This window comes from Argentina anserina, chromosome 6 (genome assembly GCF_933775445.1).
Source record: "Argentina anserina chromosome 6, drPotAnse1.1, whole genome shotgun sequence".
NCBI lineage: Eukaryota > Viridiplantae > Streptophyta > Magnoliopsida > Rosales > Rosaceae > Argentina > Argentina anserina.
The window spans coordinates 13,005,143-13,026,285 of NC_065877.1; the positions used below are offsets into that span (position 1 = coordinate 13,005,143).

The 21,143-nt window shown below is 37.4% G+C and overlaps 2 protein-coding genes across 3 annotated transcripts; both read right to left on the reverse strand.

Moving 5' to 3' along the window:
- Positions 1 to 419: 419 nt before the first annotated feature.
- Positions 420 to 4,321, reverse strand: LOC126800183 (sucrose-phosphatase 1). Of its 2 annotated transcripts, XM_050527494.1 has the most exons (9): positions 4,245 to 4,321; positions 3,759 to 3,825; positions 3,372 to 3,671; positions 3,117 to 3,218; positions 2,786 to 2,980; positions 2,359 to 2,649; positions 1,621 to 1,807; positions 818 to 864; positions 420 to 732 (listed from the first exon to the last, which is right to left on the reverse strand). In XM_050527494.1, the coding sequence occupies exons 2-9, from the start codon at positions 3,822 to 3,824 to the stop codon at positions 637 to 639; spliced, it is 1,284 nt and encodes a 427-aa protein (XP_050383451.1). In that variant the 5' UTR covers position 3,825; positions 4,245 to 4,321; the 3' UTR covers positions 420 to 636. The 2 variants fall into 2 exon arrangements, 1 of the variants encoding a protein (XP_050383451.1); XR_007672698.1 differs by lacking the exons at positions 420 to 732; positions 4,245 to 4,321 and having other exon boundaries at positions 1,621 to 1,854.
- Positions 4,322 to 5,524: 1,203 nt separating this feature from the next.
- LOC126800198 (probable sucrose-phosphatase 2) lies at positions 5,525 to 7,501 on the reverse strand. The gene is made up of 6 exons (XM_050527515.1): positions 7,405 to 7,501; positions 6,989 to 7,055; positions 6,601 to 6,900; positions 6,359 to 6,460; positions 6,034 to 6,228; positions 5,525 to 5,872 (listed from the first exon to the last, which is right to left on the reverse strand). Exons 2-6 carry the CDS (start codon positions 7,046 to 7,048, stop codon positions 5,735 to 5,737), a joined length of 795 nt encoding a protein of 264 aa, XP_050383472.1. The 5' UTR covers positions 7,049 to 7,055; positions 7,405 to 7,501; the 3' UTR covers positions 5,525 to 5,734.
- Positions 7,502 to 21,143: the final 13,642 nt, after the last annotated feature.

A 21,143-nucleotide genomic window follows, 5' to 3' on the forward strand; every position in this document is an offset into this window, starting at 1 on the left:
TGTGAACGTGGTTTGGTTTGGGACTTGGAGATTGCAGCAACACTTGTTCAAAGGCTCTCATCAGTCTCATGAATCATCAGCACCATATGTCCATATCTGTTTCGACTCCAATATCCGGCATGGTTATCTATCACTGCATGAGTGCATAGTGCATACCAGTTCAAAGACAAAAAAGAAAATTGAAACCATTTCAGAGCCCAATTCACTATTTCAGCCTTTGCCTGAGAATCACTCTACAAACCTCCTACATCATAACAGAACAGCACTTAGACTTTCACTTCTTAGGCCAATAAGAAAAAAAAGTAAAAAAAAAATCTTCAGCTCGTTTTTTCTAGAACGTATCAAAGCATTTTACTTTACAGATTAAAAAGTAAAACGGAAAATGAACTTAAACATCTGGCTCAACAAAATATGAGCCATGTACAAGGATTACTTTTATCATTGGTATTTCTTCTGTCATTCAGGTTTCACTGGTGTTTATCAACACTGAAGAAATCAGTAGATGGTAGACCACGAGTATTGGGCTTACAATTATTGTACACTGAGTCATGGACAACCCTTTTAACAAAATTATTTTCATAAAGGAGATTCCAAGGGCACTGTAGTAGCACCTTCAAAAACGAAGCCGTGGACATTTTAGCCGAAAAATGATGCAACTTGTTTTGGTTCATATCCTTTGATCCAAGTCTGATGCCCACGTATCCAAGTGAGATGACCTGAAGGATTCTCACCCTGAAAATCCAATGCACCATGTTAGTTATATATAAAGTGCAACTATGGGAGGACAAAAGCCAATACCACCAAGTTCCTATCTCACCTTTGAAGAATATATAGCAGTCCCCCTTGCTGCATTTTGTTCCTCACCTACAATGATAACCACAGTCAAAAGAACAGCAGAAAAACGGCAAGAACTTGAAAGAGATAACCTAGCTGTTCAAGATATTTATAACACTTTCCCTACCGTGTATGATTACCCTTCCAAATTATCTTTAAAAAGCTAAAAATATAAAGAAGTACATAGAATATAAATGTTTCAAATAAAATTCAAATGTCAGGGGAAACTTTTAACTCATTCACAGTAAACAAAAATCCTATTTCAAATCAGACAATCAAAACACTTTTGTGTTTCCTATGGCAAAACGACTCAACATCAGAAAAGAAAATTTCATCATATCACCAGTAGAAATTTACTCGTCAGTCAACAACAATCTTAACGACTCAACATCAGAAGAAAATTCCATCATATAACCAGTAGAAATTTACTTGTCAAAGTCAACAACCATCTTAAGAACTGTATAGTGTGTATACTGTTCTTAAAAAGTAATATAGCTATGTATCATCATAACTTGAAGAAACAACCGCTGACTCGCCATGATGAGTGAACGATAATATACTCAGATCAAGCAATGCATTTAGTAAAAAGTTCACTCACACCTAACAACCGAAAAACTGCAAATATATACAGCAAAAAAAATTTAGTTTCTCCAAGAGTACCTAGAAGAGCCAAAATTGCAAGGTATTAATCTCATAAGAAGTTAAAACCAACACCTCATCACAATGAATAAAGTATCATATGATTGAGTGGCACATACAGAGAGAGAGAGAGAGAGAGATTCCCACCAGATAATACCCACATATCGAACTTCACTAGCCATGTGTTTGAATCGATTTGTGTTGGTAAAACCTGATCCACCCAAACTCGATAGTGTTTTCCCTGTTTGTCTCCGTAGCAGTCTCTAAGAGCATTTATGCAGTTGTGAAGATTATTCTCATTGCCAGTAGGATGGACATATGTAGCAGATGGACACTGACCCAATGAATACTATCAGTTAGTAACTGATAAGATGGAAACACCTGGGTGATGTATGGAACAATATAATTAAAGAAATATTCAAGGCCCATTTAATTTTCTACAACAATAACAAGAATGAGTTTGCTCCCTTATTTTAGTATATTGGACAGGTTCCACAATAAGTTTAAAGGAGCAAATCCCTTTATGAAACCGCTATAAATTTGAGGATGCAATTTCATTGAAGAAAAACTAAGCATTTTCATGTGCATATTTGTAGAAACCAATGCATATTGTCTAAACATAAAACTCCTAGATTTTTCTTATTTTCAGTTCACCTTCTTGAAAGACAAAATAGCATAGCATGATACTCATGGGAGCCCAAAAAACTTCACATCGTTCTAAATAGGCACATAAAAATAACATGAACTAACTAGTACCGAAATGATAATATGAAGCATATCTAAACAATGTCAAAATCTGACATCGGAAGTATGATAATTCTTCTGACAACCTTAAAATACGGAATATTATAAGACCTCATGATCTCATGGGGATAAGAAACATACACAATTGGCTTTAACCCCTGCCAGATAGATCTCTGAATTCTCAATTTCTGCACGTCGCCATTTCTCGTAGAATAAGAAAAACTCCACTATATTATGACCAGGGTTCATATTTTCCACTATGTAGTCTGAAATATCTGTAACATCTCTGGGGGGCAAATTTGGACCAAGGCTAAAGTGACCAATGGCCTGAATGATACCAGCTGCACATCTCTCAGTTGCATGAATAATCTTTTTGTTATCCTTGGCATTTTCAGCATGCCACTGCAACAGTTCTTCTTGGGCATTCTTAACCTGCATGGTTGCCAACAAAGGATGACAAGCCCGTTATAAATTATGAGGGTAGAGACCAAAGAACGACAAACAAGGTGAACTACATATAATTTCTCATTTGGCAAATATCTGAACCCTGAAGAGAGCAGCTATGTACCATGACTCCATATACTTCAGGGATACTAAAAAGCTCTGCATCATTTCCAGAGTCACCACACACAAGAGTGTTAACAGGTGGATGTCCCTCAGTCTTAAATTTCTGAAGCAAATATGCAAGAGCTTGTCCTTTTCCAGCACCTTGTGGCAGTATATCCAAATCTATTCCTCCACTATAGATTATCTTAACATCCAACTGATTAAAATGAAGCAACAGAATAAGGTTAATAACAAAAGCAACAGCCTGCTAGTCACCACTAAAAAGAGATTCCCCTACGACAATATTGGCACAAGTAAACATGTAAAGCCACTCCCTAACACTGGTACCTTACCCCGCGCTGTTTCAAAGCCTCTGAAAGGGCCTTTGTCACTGCCTGAGCCTTGTCTTTCTCAACATAAAAGCTGACCTTGTGCGCTCGTTGCTCCGTTTCTGCCTGCATTTCGCATTGAGTTCGATGATCCTGAATTTCAAATGCGAAAATTTTCTTTTTTGACATCAGTTCGTTAGAAAATGAAAAATTCCCATCACAATATTAACTGCACTAGAAACTAAGACATTGATTAATTTCCATAATATTAAACTCTACCTGAAGTTTAAGTTCAGAAAACTTGCTCGCTTCTTCTCTGACTATGTCCTTATCCCACTTCTGATTCAGAACCTTAACCCAACCATCATCGGGAACCATATCATTACCATAAGTAATCTCAGTTCCCACAGACATTATCGTTATATCCGGAGTCAGCATAGGTTTCTCTTTCCTCAATTCTTTGTACAGTGTTAGTGACCTTCCAGTGGAAAAGACTAGCAGAGAGTCGTGACGATAATTGGCTTCCCACAGAGAGTTAAACCGGAGAAGAGAAAGGTTCTCCTTGTCATGATGATCAACCTTCAAATATATTCACAACAAAAACCACTTGAGGTAAAACAAAATAAAGCAAGACCAAAATATCACAGTCACTTGGAGAAAACCTACCATAGTATGATCAAGATCTGAAACTATCATTAACCGCGCCGGAGCTTTGAGCCGATCCATAATCATCCTATATCCAAACAAATCCTAATTTTCAGTTCATAACAATGACACCACAATCATCCACCATTATCCTAATTTTCTTTTTCTTTTTTAAAAAATAAAAAATCTCCATATTTGCTGATAAAACTGGTCACTCTAATTCGAAATATCTTAAATATAATCATTCCTGAATCAAATTCAAAACTCAAATGAAGCTGAACAAAGAAAATACAAAATATCTCAAAGTTTCTCAAGAAGTTTCAATCGGAGTATAGTTTTAGGGATTCCTAAGGTCCGACTACTGTGAAGAGAAGATTGAATAGCTCAAATCATGGGTTAAATTTCATTTCCCAAAAGTACATAGTAGAATTATACAGCTCAAAATCAAACAAGCGCAGAAAGTGAAATGAAACAAAATGAATCGACGAAGCAACAAACAACAATCACCTGTGAAGTTAAGAGCAGCGATTCAAATTGGGAAAGCGAAAATGGGAAAGGGAATTGGAATTGGAATTCGTTGGCGCTTCTTTTGTGGGAAGTAAGCCAAAAATTTATGCTTATAAATACACGTGTCCTCTGACAGGTGGAAGATTATCGAGTGGTTGTGGGAGCCACTTCCCTTAGGTGTTCTTGATTTGAAGAAATTGGTCAGATTTTAGCTCAACTAGGCTTCAGAAACGAACAGCAGTAACATGAATATTAGGGTTTGTATGCCTGAAATCGAATCGCCTTCTATATGAGACGTCTACTTCATAGTTCATAGCATTGTTTTTTTGTTTTGTGTTCAATTCTCTCCTTGTAACTCTAGGATTTCCTAGTACTCCTTTCTTGATCCCTAGCCTAGGTTTCCTGTGTACATTTTTTCAATCAAGAATCGATACTTCAGTTTGCAATTGAGTAATGCAAGTAGAGCTAAAAGGTGTTCTTCATTGGTGTTTAATCAGACCATTTCATAGGATTTAGGGTAAGAATGTCAGCTAGGTGCCTAAGTTTTCGTTTCATTGCAGGAATCCTAGCCTGGTGCCGCTGGGTTGTCTACCTTGCTCGATTGGTGCCCGTTCGTGATATAGTAGCTATCAACATGGCATCTGTTATCTTGTACAGACATAGTTATTCAATGGTTTATTGAGGTTTCAAATACATCATATATACCAAACCTCTGAAAGCTTAATTAATTATACATTGACATGTAGAACAGTGCTTCACTGCACGAACATAGTATGACTGCTGATATGTGATATCTGGAGATAGTACTGGTGCAGTCCCTTGATCAGTTAAAAGAAGAAAATTGCGTGCACAAGTGATTACATGATATAATTGTCTGAACATATATAGCTCGTAGGTACATCCAGGATCGCAAGTCTCAACACTTCCAACTTTGGTATGTTCGTCATAACATTCTTATGCTTATGTTCTCTGCTTAGAGTGCAAGAAGGTAGGAATAAAGCTTCGAGCTAGGTTGAAACCAAACTATAGTAAACCCAGGAATATGATACATTATAGGGCTTGATCCCATCTTTAATAGTTGGCTCTACGGCTGCCAAGGTTTTGGTTTAAAGAAGCATGTGGTTCCTGTTGGGAGCTGTGGCTAATATGAGAGGACTGGTTATATACATTCGCTGTTGGGTCTTCCGTCATAATCGGTTTGGGTGATCAGGTCAGTTACTCTGTAAACTTACATAGAATGTGCTCAACTAATAGCAATGAATTCACAAGTGAGCGACTAAATATTTTAGACAACATCAGACTTAAAAAGTTTGAACCCCATCATCATTATCAAAACAAACTTGCAAGTTTATAACTTGTCTGTGCAAGTGCATTGTCATAGTGACAAAATCATACATTGTCTTGTTGCCACTTTGTATTGGTTGATGAGATCTAGACTGCAGGTTTCATGAAGCGTAAATTCTCAGTCGGAAATATCTGTATCTCTCGCACTAAGTTGGACCTAGACCAAAGTGAGCAATGGCTTGAATGATACCGCCTGCACATCTCTCTGTCGCGTGAATTATCCTTTTGTTATCCTTGGCATTTTCAGCATGCCACTGCAACAATTCTTCTTGGGCATTCTGAACCTGCATTGTTAACAACAATTTATTGCACCAACAACGGAAGGCAAGCCCACTATTATTAATGAGGATAGAGACCAAATAATGAGAAAAGAAATGCACTACATACCATATCTGACTGGCAAAAAAGACTAAGAGAAAAATATTTGAAGAGAGCAACATTATACCATGACTCCATATACTTCAGGGATACTAAAGAGCTCAGCATCATTTCCAGAATCACCACAAACAAGAGTGTTAACAGGTGGATGTCCCTCCGTCTTAAATTTCTGAAGCAGATACGCAAGAGCTTGTCCTTTTCCAGCACCTTGTGGTAATATATCCAAATCTATTCCTCCACTATAGATTATCTTCACATCCAACTGATCAAAAAATGGAGCAAAACATAGTTAATAACAAAAGCAACAGCGTTCTATGCACCACAAGAAGAGTTTCTCTTTGGAAATTTGACACAATTAAACAGGTAAAAACACTCTTGAAATGGTATCTCACCCCACGCTGTTTCAAAGCCTCTGAAAGAGCCTTTGTCACTGCCTGAGCCTTGTCTTTCTCAACATAAAAGCTGACCTTGTGCGCTCGTTGCTCTGTTTCTGCCTGCAATTCACATTAATTTCAATCATCCAGAGATTTCAAACAGAGAGTTATTCTTTATTGGCACCAGTTCATTAAAAGATAATAACATTCGTCATAATAATTGAATTGAAAACTAAGAGATCAATTTTCAGAATCAATACCTGAAGCTTAAGTTCAGGAAACTTGCTTGATTCTTCTCTGACTACATTCGTATCCCACTTCTGATTCAGAACCTCAACCCAACCATCATCCGGAACCATATCGTTACCATAAGTAATCTCAGTCCCCACAGACATTATAGTTATATCCGGAGTCAGCAGAGGTTTCTCCTTCCTCAATTCTTTGTACAGTGTTGGTGACCTTCCGGTGGAAAAGACTAGCAGAGAGTCGTGACAATAACTGGCTTCCCACAGAGAATTAAACCGGAGAAGAGAAACATTCTCCTTGTCATGATGATCAACCTGCAAATAGTTTCCACAACAAAACCACTTCAGGAAAAACAAAAATAAAGCAAGACCAAAACGTCACATTACCTTGGAGAAGACCTACCATAGTATGATCAAGATCCGAAACTATCATTAGCCTCGCCGGAGCTTTGAGCCGATCCATGATTATCCTATTTCCAAACAAAACCTCATTTTCAGTATATAACCATAACACTACCCTAAATAAAATGAACTCAATCTCTAAAATGCTGATCGAATTTGTCATGGTAACCCAAACTCGAGATCTCCTAGAGTCCTAGTCAAAATCATTCGAAGTTGATAAAACTGTACAAGGAAATAGTATATTATCAAATTCTTTAGCCAATTTCATAAGGAGCACAAGACCCAACAGCTCAAATTGAATACAGTAGAATAATTACACCTAACAGCTCCGCAGAGATTAGAATTAAAGAGTTAAACAAACAACGAAAGCGGAAATTGAAACGATGAATCAGATTAGCGTAGATTGGAAACAATTACCAGTAAACTTGAGAGCAGCGATTCAAAATTGGGGGGTTAGGTTTAGAAGAAAAGGGAGGGATTGGGGGATGAAGTAGTGGGGGAGTGAGATTGAAAGGTAGGCGTAAACCGAAGGAAGCGATAATGGAGAAGCGAATCGGATCCAAATTCGTTGGCGCTTCTTTTGTGGCAAGTAAGCCAAAATTTTGCATTAAATATGCGTCACTGGACACGTGGGAGGTTTTCAGGGGGGAATGGTCATGTCACTCATGTGTCCTGTGGATGCTACTTTCGTAGTGCTGGACGGTTTAGATTGTGAGAGGAATCTGCTGTCGCGAGGACAGCCGTTGATGTTTTAATATTAGAGAAAAAGGAAATTGTGATTTGAAAGGGGAACGAATTTGTGAAGGTAAGATGCTCCGTCACTAACGCGTCGTTGATTACTTGATCAACTGTTAGACACTATGCGTCGCTCAACTTTCGTTAAATCTAATTGTTTAGTCTCTGTTGGCCCAACCCAGTCCTCTCGTATTAGGGACGCTCAACAGCCGATTAGGTGATCAGCACTCCATTCATTATTACAATGAGTCAAGTGCATGTTACTGATTTTTTAGGATGATATGACATTGTTTGCGATTGAGCCCCACACCTTAGTTTGCGACCAGGTGATCAACACTCTATTCAACACTCGTTTTAGTTTAGTCTGAAAACTCGAAGTATTAGCTAAGTCACATGATCAAGATCTCAGAAGTCATAAGCAATGCAAGCGCATTGAGAAATGATGTAATTGTACATGCACAAAGCAAAGAGACAAGAATATAGCATGTCATAGGTGTCACAATTTTTTCTATATTCAAAATATCTACCAAGTAATGAGTGTACTCACAACTCACAAGCATATCTATACTTTTATAGACACTGGCTCCCCCACAATGCGCTAACATAATAGACTTATTTGAAGACCAATTGTTTCTTATCTCAAGGAATCACATTAATTTTCCAAAACTAATTCATCAACTAGAAATTATACCTTTTGTTTGTCAATAAGAAAATTCATTAAAGAGGCACAGAGGCCAAAGAAGGGAACATATAATGGGAAATAAACAAACACATGAAACTAGAGAAAGAACAAAACGAAAGAAAGCCAACAACTAGAAAGACTAAGAGGAAAAAACAAGGAAACACTCATGGGGGGGGGGGGGGGGGGGGTCAAGGGAGACCATATGCTAACAGCACATCCATGAGAGAAGTTGGGGGATAGACATCCCATTCCAAGTAGCTCAACTTCGAGATAGCAAGCTTAGCAGCAGAGTCTGCCAAGCGATTTTGACATCATGAATAACCCAAATCCAGTGACATTAGTGAAATAAGTAAGGGGGAGGCAGCTTTCCTCACCAGCGTGGAGATTCTCCAATTATGACACCTAGTTGGATTGGCAAAGGCATCAATGACTTCTTTACAGTCACCTTCCATGACTATGTTTCTCATATTGCATTTGACTACAAGGTTGAGGCCCAAGATAGCCACTCCCGCCTCTACCTCCACCACCGAATTAAAACTACCAACCGAGTACAAACCAGCCAAAGAACAACCCTGGGGACCCCCAATGCAGACACCAATACCAGTAGCATCCATATTCTTCTTCCAAGAGGCATCAAAATTAATCTTAACATAGTTGGCATGAGGAGGAGACCATCTGTTGCACAGCTTCCCGAAGAAGTAGTTGTGGCTTTGTTAGAATCCTTCGAGGAAGAGAAAGCTTCCAGCCATCTTAAAAAGTTTGATCTTATATTTTGAGAAGTTGTAAGAGGGGCTAGGGCATGTGAGAAGACAATGCTCAACAAACTCCACTTCTTCACCTTAACTGAGTAAGTACCTTTCTTGTTGCGAGGCACACCAGTTTATCATTATCACAAGCATGGCCAATAGGCAAACCTTGATAAGCTTAATGTCACTCGGTTTCAAGAAGAGTTCAATGTGATCAATTTTCCAATCTCCATCCTCCGAAATCACCTATGAAACCGTTAATGCAGTAAAACGATTTGAAGTGATGATTGGCTTGATTAAGCCTCCATCCTCATTGGGGACCCATATATCACTCCATACATCAATTTGTTTGCCATTCCCCACTTGCCAAAGAGAGTTCATCTCAATAATTTCTCTTCCCGCCAAAAGACTATTCCATATCCACGATGGTCTTGATCCTTTCTTGGCTCTTAGGAAATCAGCAAGAGGAAGTATCTTGCTTTAAGAATTCTCACCCATATAGCTTCTGGACTTTGAATAAGACGCCAACACAGTTTCGCCAAGATGGCTTTGTTATAAACCTGTAGGTTTTTAAAACATAAACCACCGTCAAACTTGCTCTTGCAGAGGGTATTCCAATTCTTTCAGTGGACTTTTTCTTTGTTGTTGTTAAATCCCCACCAGAAATTAGATATATCAGAGTTTATTACTTTGCACAGGGAGATAGGCAAGAGGAAAATCGACATAGGATATGCCAGAACTGCTATAGCCACAGCCTTTATAAGGACTTCCCTTCTAGCTTGAGATAGAACATTTGATTTCCCACCATCCATTTTCTGTCTAATTCTCTCCCGTATATAATTAAGAGCTTCTCGCTTTGAATTACCCCAGAAAGTAGGGAGTCTGAGGTACACATCAAGTTTAGCCGCAATTGGGATGCCAAATTCAGAAGCAAGATGAGCACGAACTAAGCTGGGAGTTATGGGGGAGAAGTAGATCGAAGACTTATTGAAGTTGACTCATTGGCCGGAGGCAGAGCAATATAATCTCATTCAGGAACATGCAGTTTTCAACCGTAGCTATGGAAAAGATGAGGGTGTCATCTGCAAACATAAGATGAGAGAGGCAGGGGCAGGTGGGACTCAATTTGATATCCTGCAGCTAATTGTTACCTAATGCCTCCAAAATGTTCAAGGATATCACCTCTCCCACCCATAAGAATAGGTAGGGAGACAAAGGATCTCTCTGACGGAAACCCCTCGTCGGAGAGAAGAAGTCACCCTGCTTGCCATTTATCAAATTAGAAAAAGAGACAGAAGTCACAATTTTCATCACCAGCCTCACCCAACCATCAGAGAAACCAAAGCGCTGAAGGGTGGCCTCCAAGAAGTCCAATTCCACCCTATCGTAAGCTTTATTCATGTCCAACTTAATAGCAAACTCATGACTAATTATAGACTTCTTCAACTTCAGGTAATGATAGGCTTCATATACTAGAATGAGGTTGTCTTGAATCTGTCTCCCCGCCACAAACACGTTTTGATTTCAAATATTAGATCAAGCAACAGGGGTTTCAAACAGTTTGCCAAGAGCTTGGATATGATTTTAATGGAGTTATTGCAGAGGCTTATAGGTCGATAATGCCCCATAGACTCCGGATAAGGAACTTTGGGGATCAAAACTATGTTTGTCTTATTCAGCTCCAAAATATAAGAACAATCCTCAGAGAAGCTCGACACCGCCCTGTTAATATTGTCACGAACCACTTCCCAAAATTGTTTGTAAAGGTACCTGGAAACCCGTCTAGCCCATGAGCTTTGAAGTTCCCAAAGTTGTTTGATTGCCTGCTCAATCTCGGAAAGGGAAAAATGTTTCAAGAGCTCAATATTCTAATCATTCGAGATTCTAATAGGAATCGAGTTTAAGGTTGGTCCACATTCCCTACAACCAGAACTGGAATAGAGCTTCTCAAAATGGCCTCATAATGCTTAACTAACAAGTTTCTCATCACCGATTTAGTTGCCATTGTCAAGATGTATGTTGCTGATCTTGTTCATGCTTCTTCTATAAACAGTAGTTAGGTGGAAAAATCTAGAGTTCTGATCACCCTCCATAAGCCAATTGACATGGGGACGTTGCTTCCAAAAACTTTCCTCTAGCTTCCAAGCAGTATCAACGAGAGAGAAATTGTCGATTAATAAGAAAATTGTGGGTATGAATGAAGGAGAATGAGAGATAAAATAATAAAGAAAAGAATGACTTAGTCGTTAATTTTGTCAAATTTGGCATGATTGTTTGGGATAGTCATTCATGTGGCAGATAACATTATTGTTGGAGTTGTGTTTCAATAGTCATTGATAGATGTTGGGCTTTCCATGTAGGATTTAACTGTATTGTTGGAGATGTTATGCAACCATGCCAAATTTGACTATGGCAAGATCTCGAGTCACTGATTATTTTTAGAGTAAATTTCTTCTATGGTATTTGAGGTATGACCAATTGGATATTTTGATACCTAATATTTCAAAGAATATATTTTGGTACCTAAAGTTAGATTTTATACGATACTTTTGTACTTACGTTGACCAATGAGAGAGTAAAATAGATATTAAAATATATACTAGATGCGCATGTGAATTTTTGTGTCTTAAAAGATGATGCATTAAATAACTAAAACCATTTACTATACATGACATGTGTGCATTTTGTGGGTTAAAAGATGCATTAAATAACTAAAACTATTTACTATACATGACATGTGCACATTTTGTGAGTTAAAAGATGGGTTTCAATCCAATACGTGATTTTGACAGGCATGCGTGCATCTTAGAGCATCATACCACTATGTAAGACTATTGCAATAACATCTGAAGTCCTGAACGATATAAGTATTGGTTGCAAAAGCCAACAAGTGAAAACCATGAATTTTACCATTCTAAAATGTGATAGTGCATAATAAAGAAAGTAACAAAACCGCCAACATGTGTCTTCATTCTTCAAAGCCACATCATGTCTTCATTTCTTCCTCAACTACAAATTGATTGAATTGAATGATCTATGTTTCCAATAAAAACCACCATGAAAAAAAAAAACAAAAAGAGTAGAAACAAAAATCCAAGTTCAGAGTGTAACCACCAAACCCCAGTCATTCCAAACTCACACATGCATCCATGCGTCATTGGTTCCGTAGACTTTGAATGTTGGGCTAAGTACTACGGACACGAACATAAGTGTCCGTATTAGACACGATTCGATACGTAGACACGGCATATATAATTTTTTTTAGACACGGACACGTGGTAGACACGTTAATTAAATATTATTTTTAATATATATATATATATATTTAAAAATTTAATTTATAAATTTGAAACTATTTCGAAATTTAGATGTATATATATATATGTCAAAGGGTGCATTAAAATGATGAAAACATAACTTGTTAGAATTACTAAGGACTTGATAAGTACTTTGGATAACCAAGATTCGAATCACACCACAAGCATTCTTATTTTTTATCACGAGTTTCTCTCTTTATATATTAAAGTAAGCATAAATATTAAAAAAATTGAATCTGTTGGAATGGTTGAGGAGTTGTTGAGTGTCTTAGATGACTAAGGTTCGAATCTCACCATAAGCATTTTAACTTTTATTATGAGTTGGTGCGTGTCCGCGTGTCCGATTCGGATACTAGCGTGTCTGGGCCGTATCCAAAGTCAGTTCGCGTGTTCGAGCGTGTCTGTGTCCGTATCGAACACGCAATACGCTGCCCATAGCACGTGTTTGTGCTTCATAGATGTTAAGTAACTCTAACAATGGTGCTAAACTTTGGTTTTGGTCTTAAAAATGAACTTTCCATCTCCAACATCCTGTTTTAAGGGGTTTTGGACTTTTGGTTTAATAGAACTTGGACATAAACTAAGTCTTATATCTAGTGATTTTCCAAGACCAAGACTTCAACAATGTATTGGGCTCGCATCAATTCAACTATGTCATAACACGTTTCATAAAACACTCAAAATCATATTTTAATCAATAATTGTGTATATAGCACCCCATATAGCACCTAATTGTTGGAGATAGAGAAATGAGTCATATATGAATAGTGCAATAAGGGGTGTTAAAATAAAAATAGCACCCCAAATAAAGCTTATGGTTGGAGTTGCCCTTAGAGTATCAATCTCAATCTAATATAGTGCCAACTCTGCATGTGAAAACAGAACCTATGAGAGCATTTATTTCCCACAAAATAGTATACAAATTGATAGACACTTTGATACCTAATATTTCAAAGAATACATTTTGGTACTTAAAGTTAAATTTTATATGACACTTTTGCACTTATGTTGACTAATGGGAGGGTAACATAGATATTTAAATATATATATATATATATATATATTTATAAAAATACAATAAAACATAAGTTTTTTGTGTTCATTATCCTCAAATCTTAATTGTTTTATGTGTTTAAGTTAATATTTTTGGGTCATGTTGATAGCATAAGTTAGTTTTATGCTTATGAAATACAATTTCTCACACACCTACTTCGCAAAGCTTTATTTAATTAACTAAAAGCATTATCGTGGGTACTTAAATAAAAAATTCTAGATTTCGAAAACAAAAATCCAAATTTTCATCTTCAATTAAAGCTTAAAATTAATACATGTTTATTTTCTCACAAACGATTCAGAATTGATGACTACCAAGGTGATAGAAATTAGTCTTGAATCCATAAAATTCTATTTTAATTGTTATTTTGATAAATAATATGTAAATGTCAGTACCTTCTATATCTAACAAAGAAGTCAACTTAAGTACCAAAGTGTCACATAAAATCTAACTTCAAGTACCAAGGTATCATCTTTGAAACATTAAATACTAAACTTGTCCAATTGACCATATCTCATATATCACAGAAGAAATTTACCCATTTTAGAAATTAGTACACCAATTGAAGGCCACTAATAACTTACATACATCAAGTTCTAAATTAGAGGTGGCAAGTGGGCGGAAAAAGCCCGAACCTGACACATTAAAAATCGGCATGAAAAATAAATGGGTCGGTACTAACACGATACGAGCATGGTTTTGGCCCGCTTAAAATAGGTCGGGCTAACCCGTTTGCCACCTCTATTCTAAATCTATAATTTTGGTACGTGAAATAATGAAATAAGAAGATCCAATGAGTATCTAGACACGCTATTATTAACAGTTTAACACCGTTAGTCTTAGTGTTATCTGATCAAATTTGAAGGGTAGTTTGGTCTCTTTAACTTTTTCCTTCGGATGAATCTCCCTGTACACTCATCTAGTGTCGTCCCTCATGCATCCTTGACCCCTCTACAATTCTATTACCATCAATATTCCATACCCTTCGATACTCAAGCTTATCTAGTTATCCATTAAAATTGATCAAAATATCTTGAATTTCTCCTCCTCAGTCTCCACCTCTCACATGATCCAAATTGAATTTGTTTGTTCAAGACTTCAACTCCAATCGAATTGATGGCTATGGTGGATTAAAAAGATATGGCGTAGGAAGAATAAAGATAAGTTGCATAACCCTGTAAATCCTTGAAATCTTATTGTTTGTGTTCTCAACCTTCGGGTTCAAATTGTTAGCTCAACAACTTGGTGTTACTTGGTGTTAGCTCAACAACTTAGTGTAAGCTCAACAACTTATTGACTTATCGACATATTGTATTTATGTAGTTGTAGAAATTGACTTTTGTGTTCAATGTTCATATTAGATAAGTCTCATATAAATGTATGATATGAACTTCTATGAATAACAATCATTCTATTATATTTGAGTTGGTATCAGAGCAAAGATTTGAAGGACTTTGTCTCTCTCTTTTTTCTGCTACAATTTGTTTGTGGAATTAAACCCCATTGTTAGGGTTATATTTCCACCACAGATCGTCAGCAGCTTTCTAATTCGTCAGTCCGGCATCATCTCCGTTTAGCGTAAGTTTTCGGTCAGATGCGATTCTCATTATGTCAATTTCAGTTCAGTAGTGTCTTTGATATACGGTCTGGCACCTTCGGCACCCAAGCTTCTGCTTTAGGCACCCAGAACACAAGCATCGTCATTCCCACCGTTGATTTTCAGCGTCTTCATTCTCCAGTGGACTTACCCGTCGGCTTTCACCCAATCTCGGATGACGACGACTTCAAATCCAGTCAGTTCGTCGCCGCATCTCCTCCATTGAATCTCAACCCGCGTCAGCGTTATCTCCGGCCTCGTTCTCCATTCTCCGCCTGCCTAGCCCACTACATCTCCAGTTAGGCTTCGGCGTCTAATTCTTCCAAGATCGGCTTGTTCCTCTTCCCGGCGTTGTCTCCATTTCGCACGGTGATTTCTAGATCGATTAGATTGGTTTCAGCGCAACCCAGATTGTGTTGTCCGACACGCTCCAGCTCCAACCATGTCTGTCAGGCCCAACTTGTTTTGGGCTGCTTTGTCTACCACACCCAAGAATTTGATTAGTACACTCGAGAAAAAAAATGTCTCGTGTGTATATTGGCAATTTGAATTCTCGGGTTTCAAAAAATAAGCTTGAGATTGAATTTCATAACTTCGAAAGTATCAAAAGGATATGGGTTGCAAGGAGACCACCGGGGTATGCTTTTATTGATTTTGTCCACATTAGAGATGCAGAGAATGCCATTAAAGAGCTAGACGACAAGAATGATTGGAGAGTTGAGTTCTCGCACGACTCTAGACATACTGTGGGACAATTTTGCACTAACGGTAATAATTTTGTGACCACAAAGCCTCGAGCAGGTGGTAAGATCAATATTACTTTATCCAATAGATATGAACCTAGTTTACAAGCAAAATCAAAATATCCAGTAGCCAATTATATGTCCACTATGATATTATCAGTCATATGAATCATTTATGAATCAAATATTTGTTGTATCAGTACCTAGCAAAGTGTATAATGCATTATGGGATCCAAAATAGAGAAAAGCAATGGAGGAAGAGATGGAGGCATTGCAGAAAAATGATACTTGGGAACTTGTGCCTCCACCACATGGCAAGAAAACTGTAGGGTGTTGTTGGGTGTTCACTGTAAAGCATAATTCAGATGGATCAATTAGCAGGTATAAAGCACGTCTTGTTGCAAAGGGGTTTACTCTGACATATGGTATTGATTATGATGAGACTTTTACTCATGTTGCAAAGATGAACAATATCCGAGTGTACCTTTCATTTGCTGCTAGTTTGAATTGGCCACTTCGACAGTTTGATGTCAAGAATGAATTTCTTCATGAAGTGTTAGCTGAAAAGGTGTATATGAGTCTCCCTCCAGGGTACGTAACTACTTCTGGTGATTTTGTGTGCAAATTGAGAAAGTCTCTATATGGTCTCAAACAGTCACCTCGTGTCTGGTTTGGGGGCTTCTCACAGTTTATGCGGAAGATTTGTTACAAACAAAGTAATTCAGATCATACCATGTTTCTTAAGCATCAGCAAGGGAAGGTAATAGCTTTGATTATATATGTTGATGATATGGTAATTACTAGTAATGATACTGTAGAGATTGATCGGCTGCCAGAACAGTTGTCTTCTGAATTTGAGATGAAAGACTTGGGTGATCTCAAGTATTTCTTAGGGATTGAAGTAACAAGGGGGATAGACGGGATCTACTTGTGCTAAAAGAAGTTCATACTTGATTTGTTGACAGAAACATGTATATTAGATTTCACACTTATCGACACCCCTATCGAGTAAAACTATCGTTTAGGAGAGTACCCAGACCAGACACCGATTGATCGAGCTCGCTATCAGAGGTTAGTTGGGCAATTGATCTATTTGACTCATACTAGACTAGATATTGCTTATATAGTGAGTGTAGTGAGCTAATTCATGCATAATTCAAGCGAGAGTCACATTAATACTCTTGTGAGAATTTTGAGGTACTTCAACAAGTCAGCTCCAGGGAGAGGAGTAATATTCTCTAAAAACAACAACATTCTTGAGGTTAACGGCTTTACAGATGCAGACTGGGTTGGAAATATTACAAACAGAAGGTCGACATCATGTTACTTTACCTTTGTGGGAGGTAATCTAGTTATATGGAAAAGCAAGAAACAAAAGGTGGTGGCACGGTCTAGTGCAGAAGCTGGGTATAGAGGTATGACTCATGGTCTGTATGAGCTACTATGGTTGAGAAACCCGTTATGTGATTTAGGTGTCCAACCAAAAACTACCATGAAATTGTATTGTGACAACCAGACATCAATTGATATTTCACAGAATCTGGTACAACATGATCGCACTAAACATGTCGAGGTTGATCGTCACTTCATAAAAGAAAAGCTTGATGCCAATATTATCAGCTTTCTTTTTGTTCCTACAGAAAACAAACTGACATATGTATTAACTAAAGGTTTTTCGACAAATGCCTTTTATGATTCGCTTGGCTAGTTGGACATAATTGATGTGTATGCGCCAACTTTAGGCCAACTTTAGGGGAAGTGTTAGCTCCATAACTTGGTGTTGGCTTAACAACTTAGTGTTGGCTCAACAACTTAGTGTTAGCTCAACAACTTATTGACTTATGGACATATTGTATTTATGTAGTTATAGTAATTGATTTTTGTGTTCACTGTTCATATTGGATAGGTCTCCTATAAATGTATGATCTGAACTTGTATGAATAACAATCATTCTATTATATTTGAGTCAAATAAGGCTAGCTACCCAAACAATTAGAAGTAAGTATAGCCAGTCCCTCACCTTTAATTGTAGAAAACCAATTTTGAATTTGTAATTGTTGGAGTAATCAGTTCCAATTACGACCGCTGGCGATGGAGAGGCGAGCGACGATGAACGACCATGAGGAAGGTGAAGAAGAAGGGAAGAATAATCGTGGGTAAATCGAACTACTCCCATCCATTGAGATGATTCATACGGTCGAAGAAGAGATTAATGAGAAAGAAAAAGAGTTATATGTGAGATTGTGGAAAGCTATTTACATATGTTAATATTGTATATAGAGAATAAATAAGAACAAGAGGCATTGTGGCAGGCAATACGGCAATGGAGGAGAGAGAATCAAAGTTAGTGAGAGGTAGAAGTACTAAATTACTCTCTTACAATTGAAAAATAACATTGAGTAAACGGTGTTAATAGTGACGTGTCTGGATGTTGGGTTGATATATATATATATATATATATATATATATATATTTCGTGTACCAAAATGCTGGATTTAGAATCTAGGGGTGTGGTGTAGTGGTTGTTGACTGCAGCAACAAGTAAAATGAACGCACCAATGAGGGAAAAGGAAAGACGTGTGGGCTGCACTTTGTTACGGTTTCATCAAAATATGCCATGTGTCGCAATCTTGTGGTCTCATTCAACAATTCAAATACTAATCCGAACCGTCAATTAAATTATAATGTGAATCATATGGTATATAATTAATTAACAGTATAATTATATAATGGTAAATAATAAAAATATGAAAAAACGCATAAAATCATATATTAAAAACAAAAAAGTTAGGTATTTAGTTTCATTAATTTAAAAAAATTAGAGGGCTTATTATTATATCACCCTCAATACAATTGTACAACTATATATCATTAAAATTTAGTATTTATATATATATATATATATATCTAAAATCATTATTTATAATTAAAACACGTGCAATACATAGTCACTACCCAGTGTCAACCTGGAGACAAAGTTCGGGGTGGAAGTAGATGTCCAGTCAAGCATGACACATAATGACCCAGGGCACACCAGTGTTTTGACCTATGTCATATCCCTCACAATAATCCAACAGGTGAACTCACCCCAGTTTTTCAATGAGTGATGCTGCCAATGCACGTTACCTTGACTTATTTAAGGTTTCTCTCTAGCTGTAAACAACAATCACATGGTTGATACAATAGTTTTACTCAACGGAGGTGGTGTATATCCCAAAAAGACCGTTCGATATTCATAAAGACGGAAGAGATCATGTGCCAAAATTAAATGTAAGCTCCATGCCAAATATACATCCTCAACTTTACTGATCTATTGCCAAAGGAGAACATTATATTGTGATAGACCAATCAAAAGAATTTATAATTATAACACCTTAAGAAATTCACGATCCGGCATTCCCTTTGAGAAATCATTGCAACCCAAAAGTCTCTTAACAAATTCTGTCACCAGAATAGGCTCATAAAAAGCCCTCGCAAAGATATCTGCAAAATTACATTGAACTATTAGTAAAAGAGTCCATGCCACCTCTAGCCACATCAATTGAGTTTCCCAATGTAATATATTAGTTTGCAGAATTTAAGCATAAAATGCTGATTCATGATAAACTGTGAAAGTTAGTTCTGCCTTGCTTTCAAGAATGGTCTCAGTAACAAATTTCCATTTTGATCAACCCCTTAAGTAACAGACCTAGAGCAAGCTCTTTTTTGTTGAGTACGTCTTTATGGTATCCAAATCAGAGGATGTCTTGCAGACTGTTATTTTGTTGGAGAGGAGAGATCTCACATCTAAGAAGTGACAAAGAAAATAAAACTTATAAGTGGGTGGATAATAACCAATTGTACCGAGGCCTTTTGTGATTAAAACCCAACACCTGTGAAGTAACTAAGTTGGGACAATATCGGTACAGTTGGTCCACGGGCCACGCTTGTCGTTGTTTAACATCTTTCAACTTATAAGATGAGAGGTGACGTGATAAAGGACATTGTAGATTAGATATGAGTTTGAATGATGCCTGTGTAGTGTAGAATTTTTTGTTATGCAGGTCCCACTGTGAAACTTGTGTAATATTATGACTTTAATTGGACTTCCTGGACTCTCAGGACCTGCTTGCTGCTGTAGAGAAGATCAACTCAGGCCTGAAACAGAAAACAAATGGAGGAATTTTTTTCACCAAGATGAAATATCATCCTTGGGTTTGGGTAAGTACAGTCTTTAAATTCTTAAATTCTCTTTTGATTACCAGTGAAAGAAAGAGACGAAGAACAAGAGGATGTTTGGAAGATGTTGCTGCTTAGCTAATGAGTAGAGGGGCTGTGCATTTATATAATCCGACTGGCATGAATCGCATGATGAACCTTGTCTATTGATGCAGTCAGATTATTCATATCATTTAAAAAGTGCTCACGATATCTGTTCCGATCACTTGTTTTAATTTTCAATCTTCTTTTCACTTGTTATCAGTGAAGGAATTCTATTTTAGATAACAAGTGAAAGATGGTTGAAGATAAAAAACAAGATTGTTTGAAAAAATGTTGCTGCTTAGGTAGTGCATTTGGATAACCCGATTGGCATGAATTTTGAATGACAAAACCATGTTTATTCATGTAGTCGGGGTGAGCCTTCGGCATGAAAGCTAGCTGACTCATTGCCTTTATGTGTTTTTCTGCTATCGATTCGAGGATGAAGGCTGCATTTGCGAACCTGGGTTCTGGGCCTCCACTGCGTCTGCTTCTGGAGCATTGCCTCCTACCCAAGCGTTGTATATGGCACAGACATTCTCTCACTAAGACATCAAGGCATCAAACATTAATCCTGGCTCTCTAGCTATTATGAAAGCTAGCTGCTGGAGTTCAACTGTATAAGGTAGTATTCTTGCTTCAAGCTATCTTGCTAGTTCTTCTCTATGACAATGCTCAAATATCATTCATGTTTTTCACAGCCTTTGTAGTGACACTGTCAATAGAGTGTACTGTATTACATCTAAACTCTAATAATCCAATACTCTGAAGATGATACGAAGGACATATAGTCTAATATAATATAAGGTGTGGGGAGATGCAGCAGGACATAGGACTGGAAACCGTATATAAATATAAGGGATCGGAGTTGGGACGCCGGCGCAACCCTCACGAATCATTATAGCTAGGGCCCGGGATGTATAAACAAGTGGAAATAAGATTTAAAAAGAGCAAGAACCTTCGGGTAACTAACAGAAAAAGAATGAGATCGAGAAACTGAGAAGAGGAGCTGGGATCGATTTCCATCATCATCAAACAATATA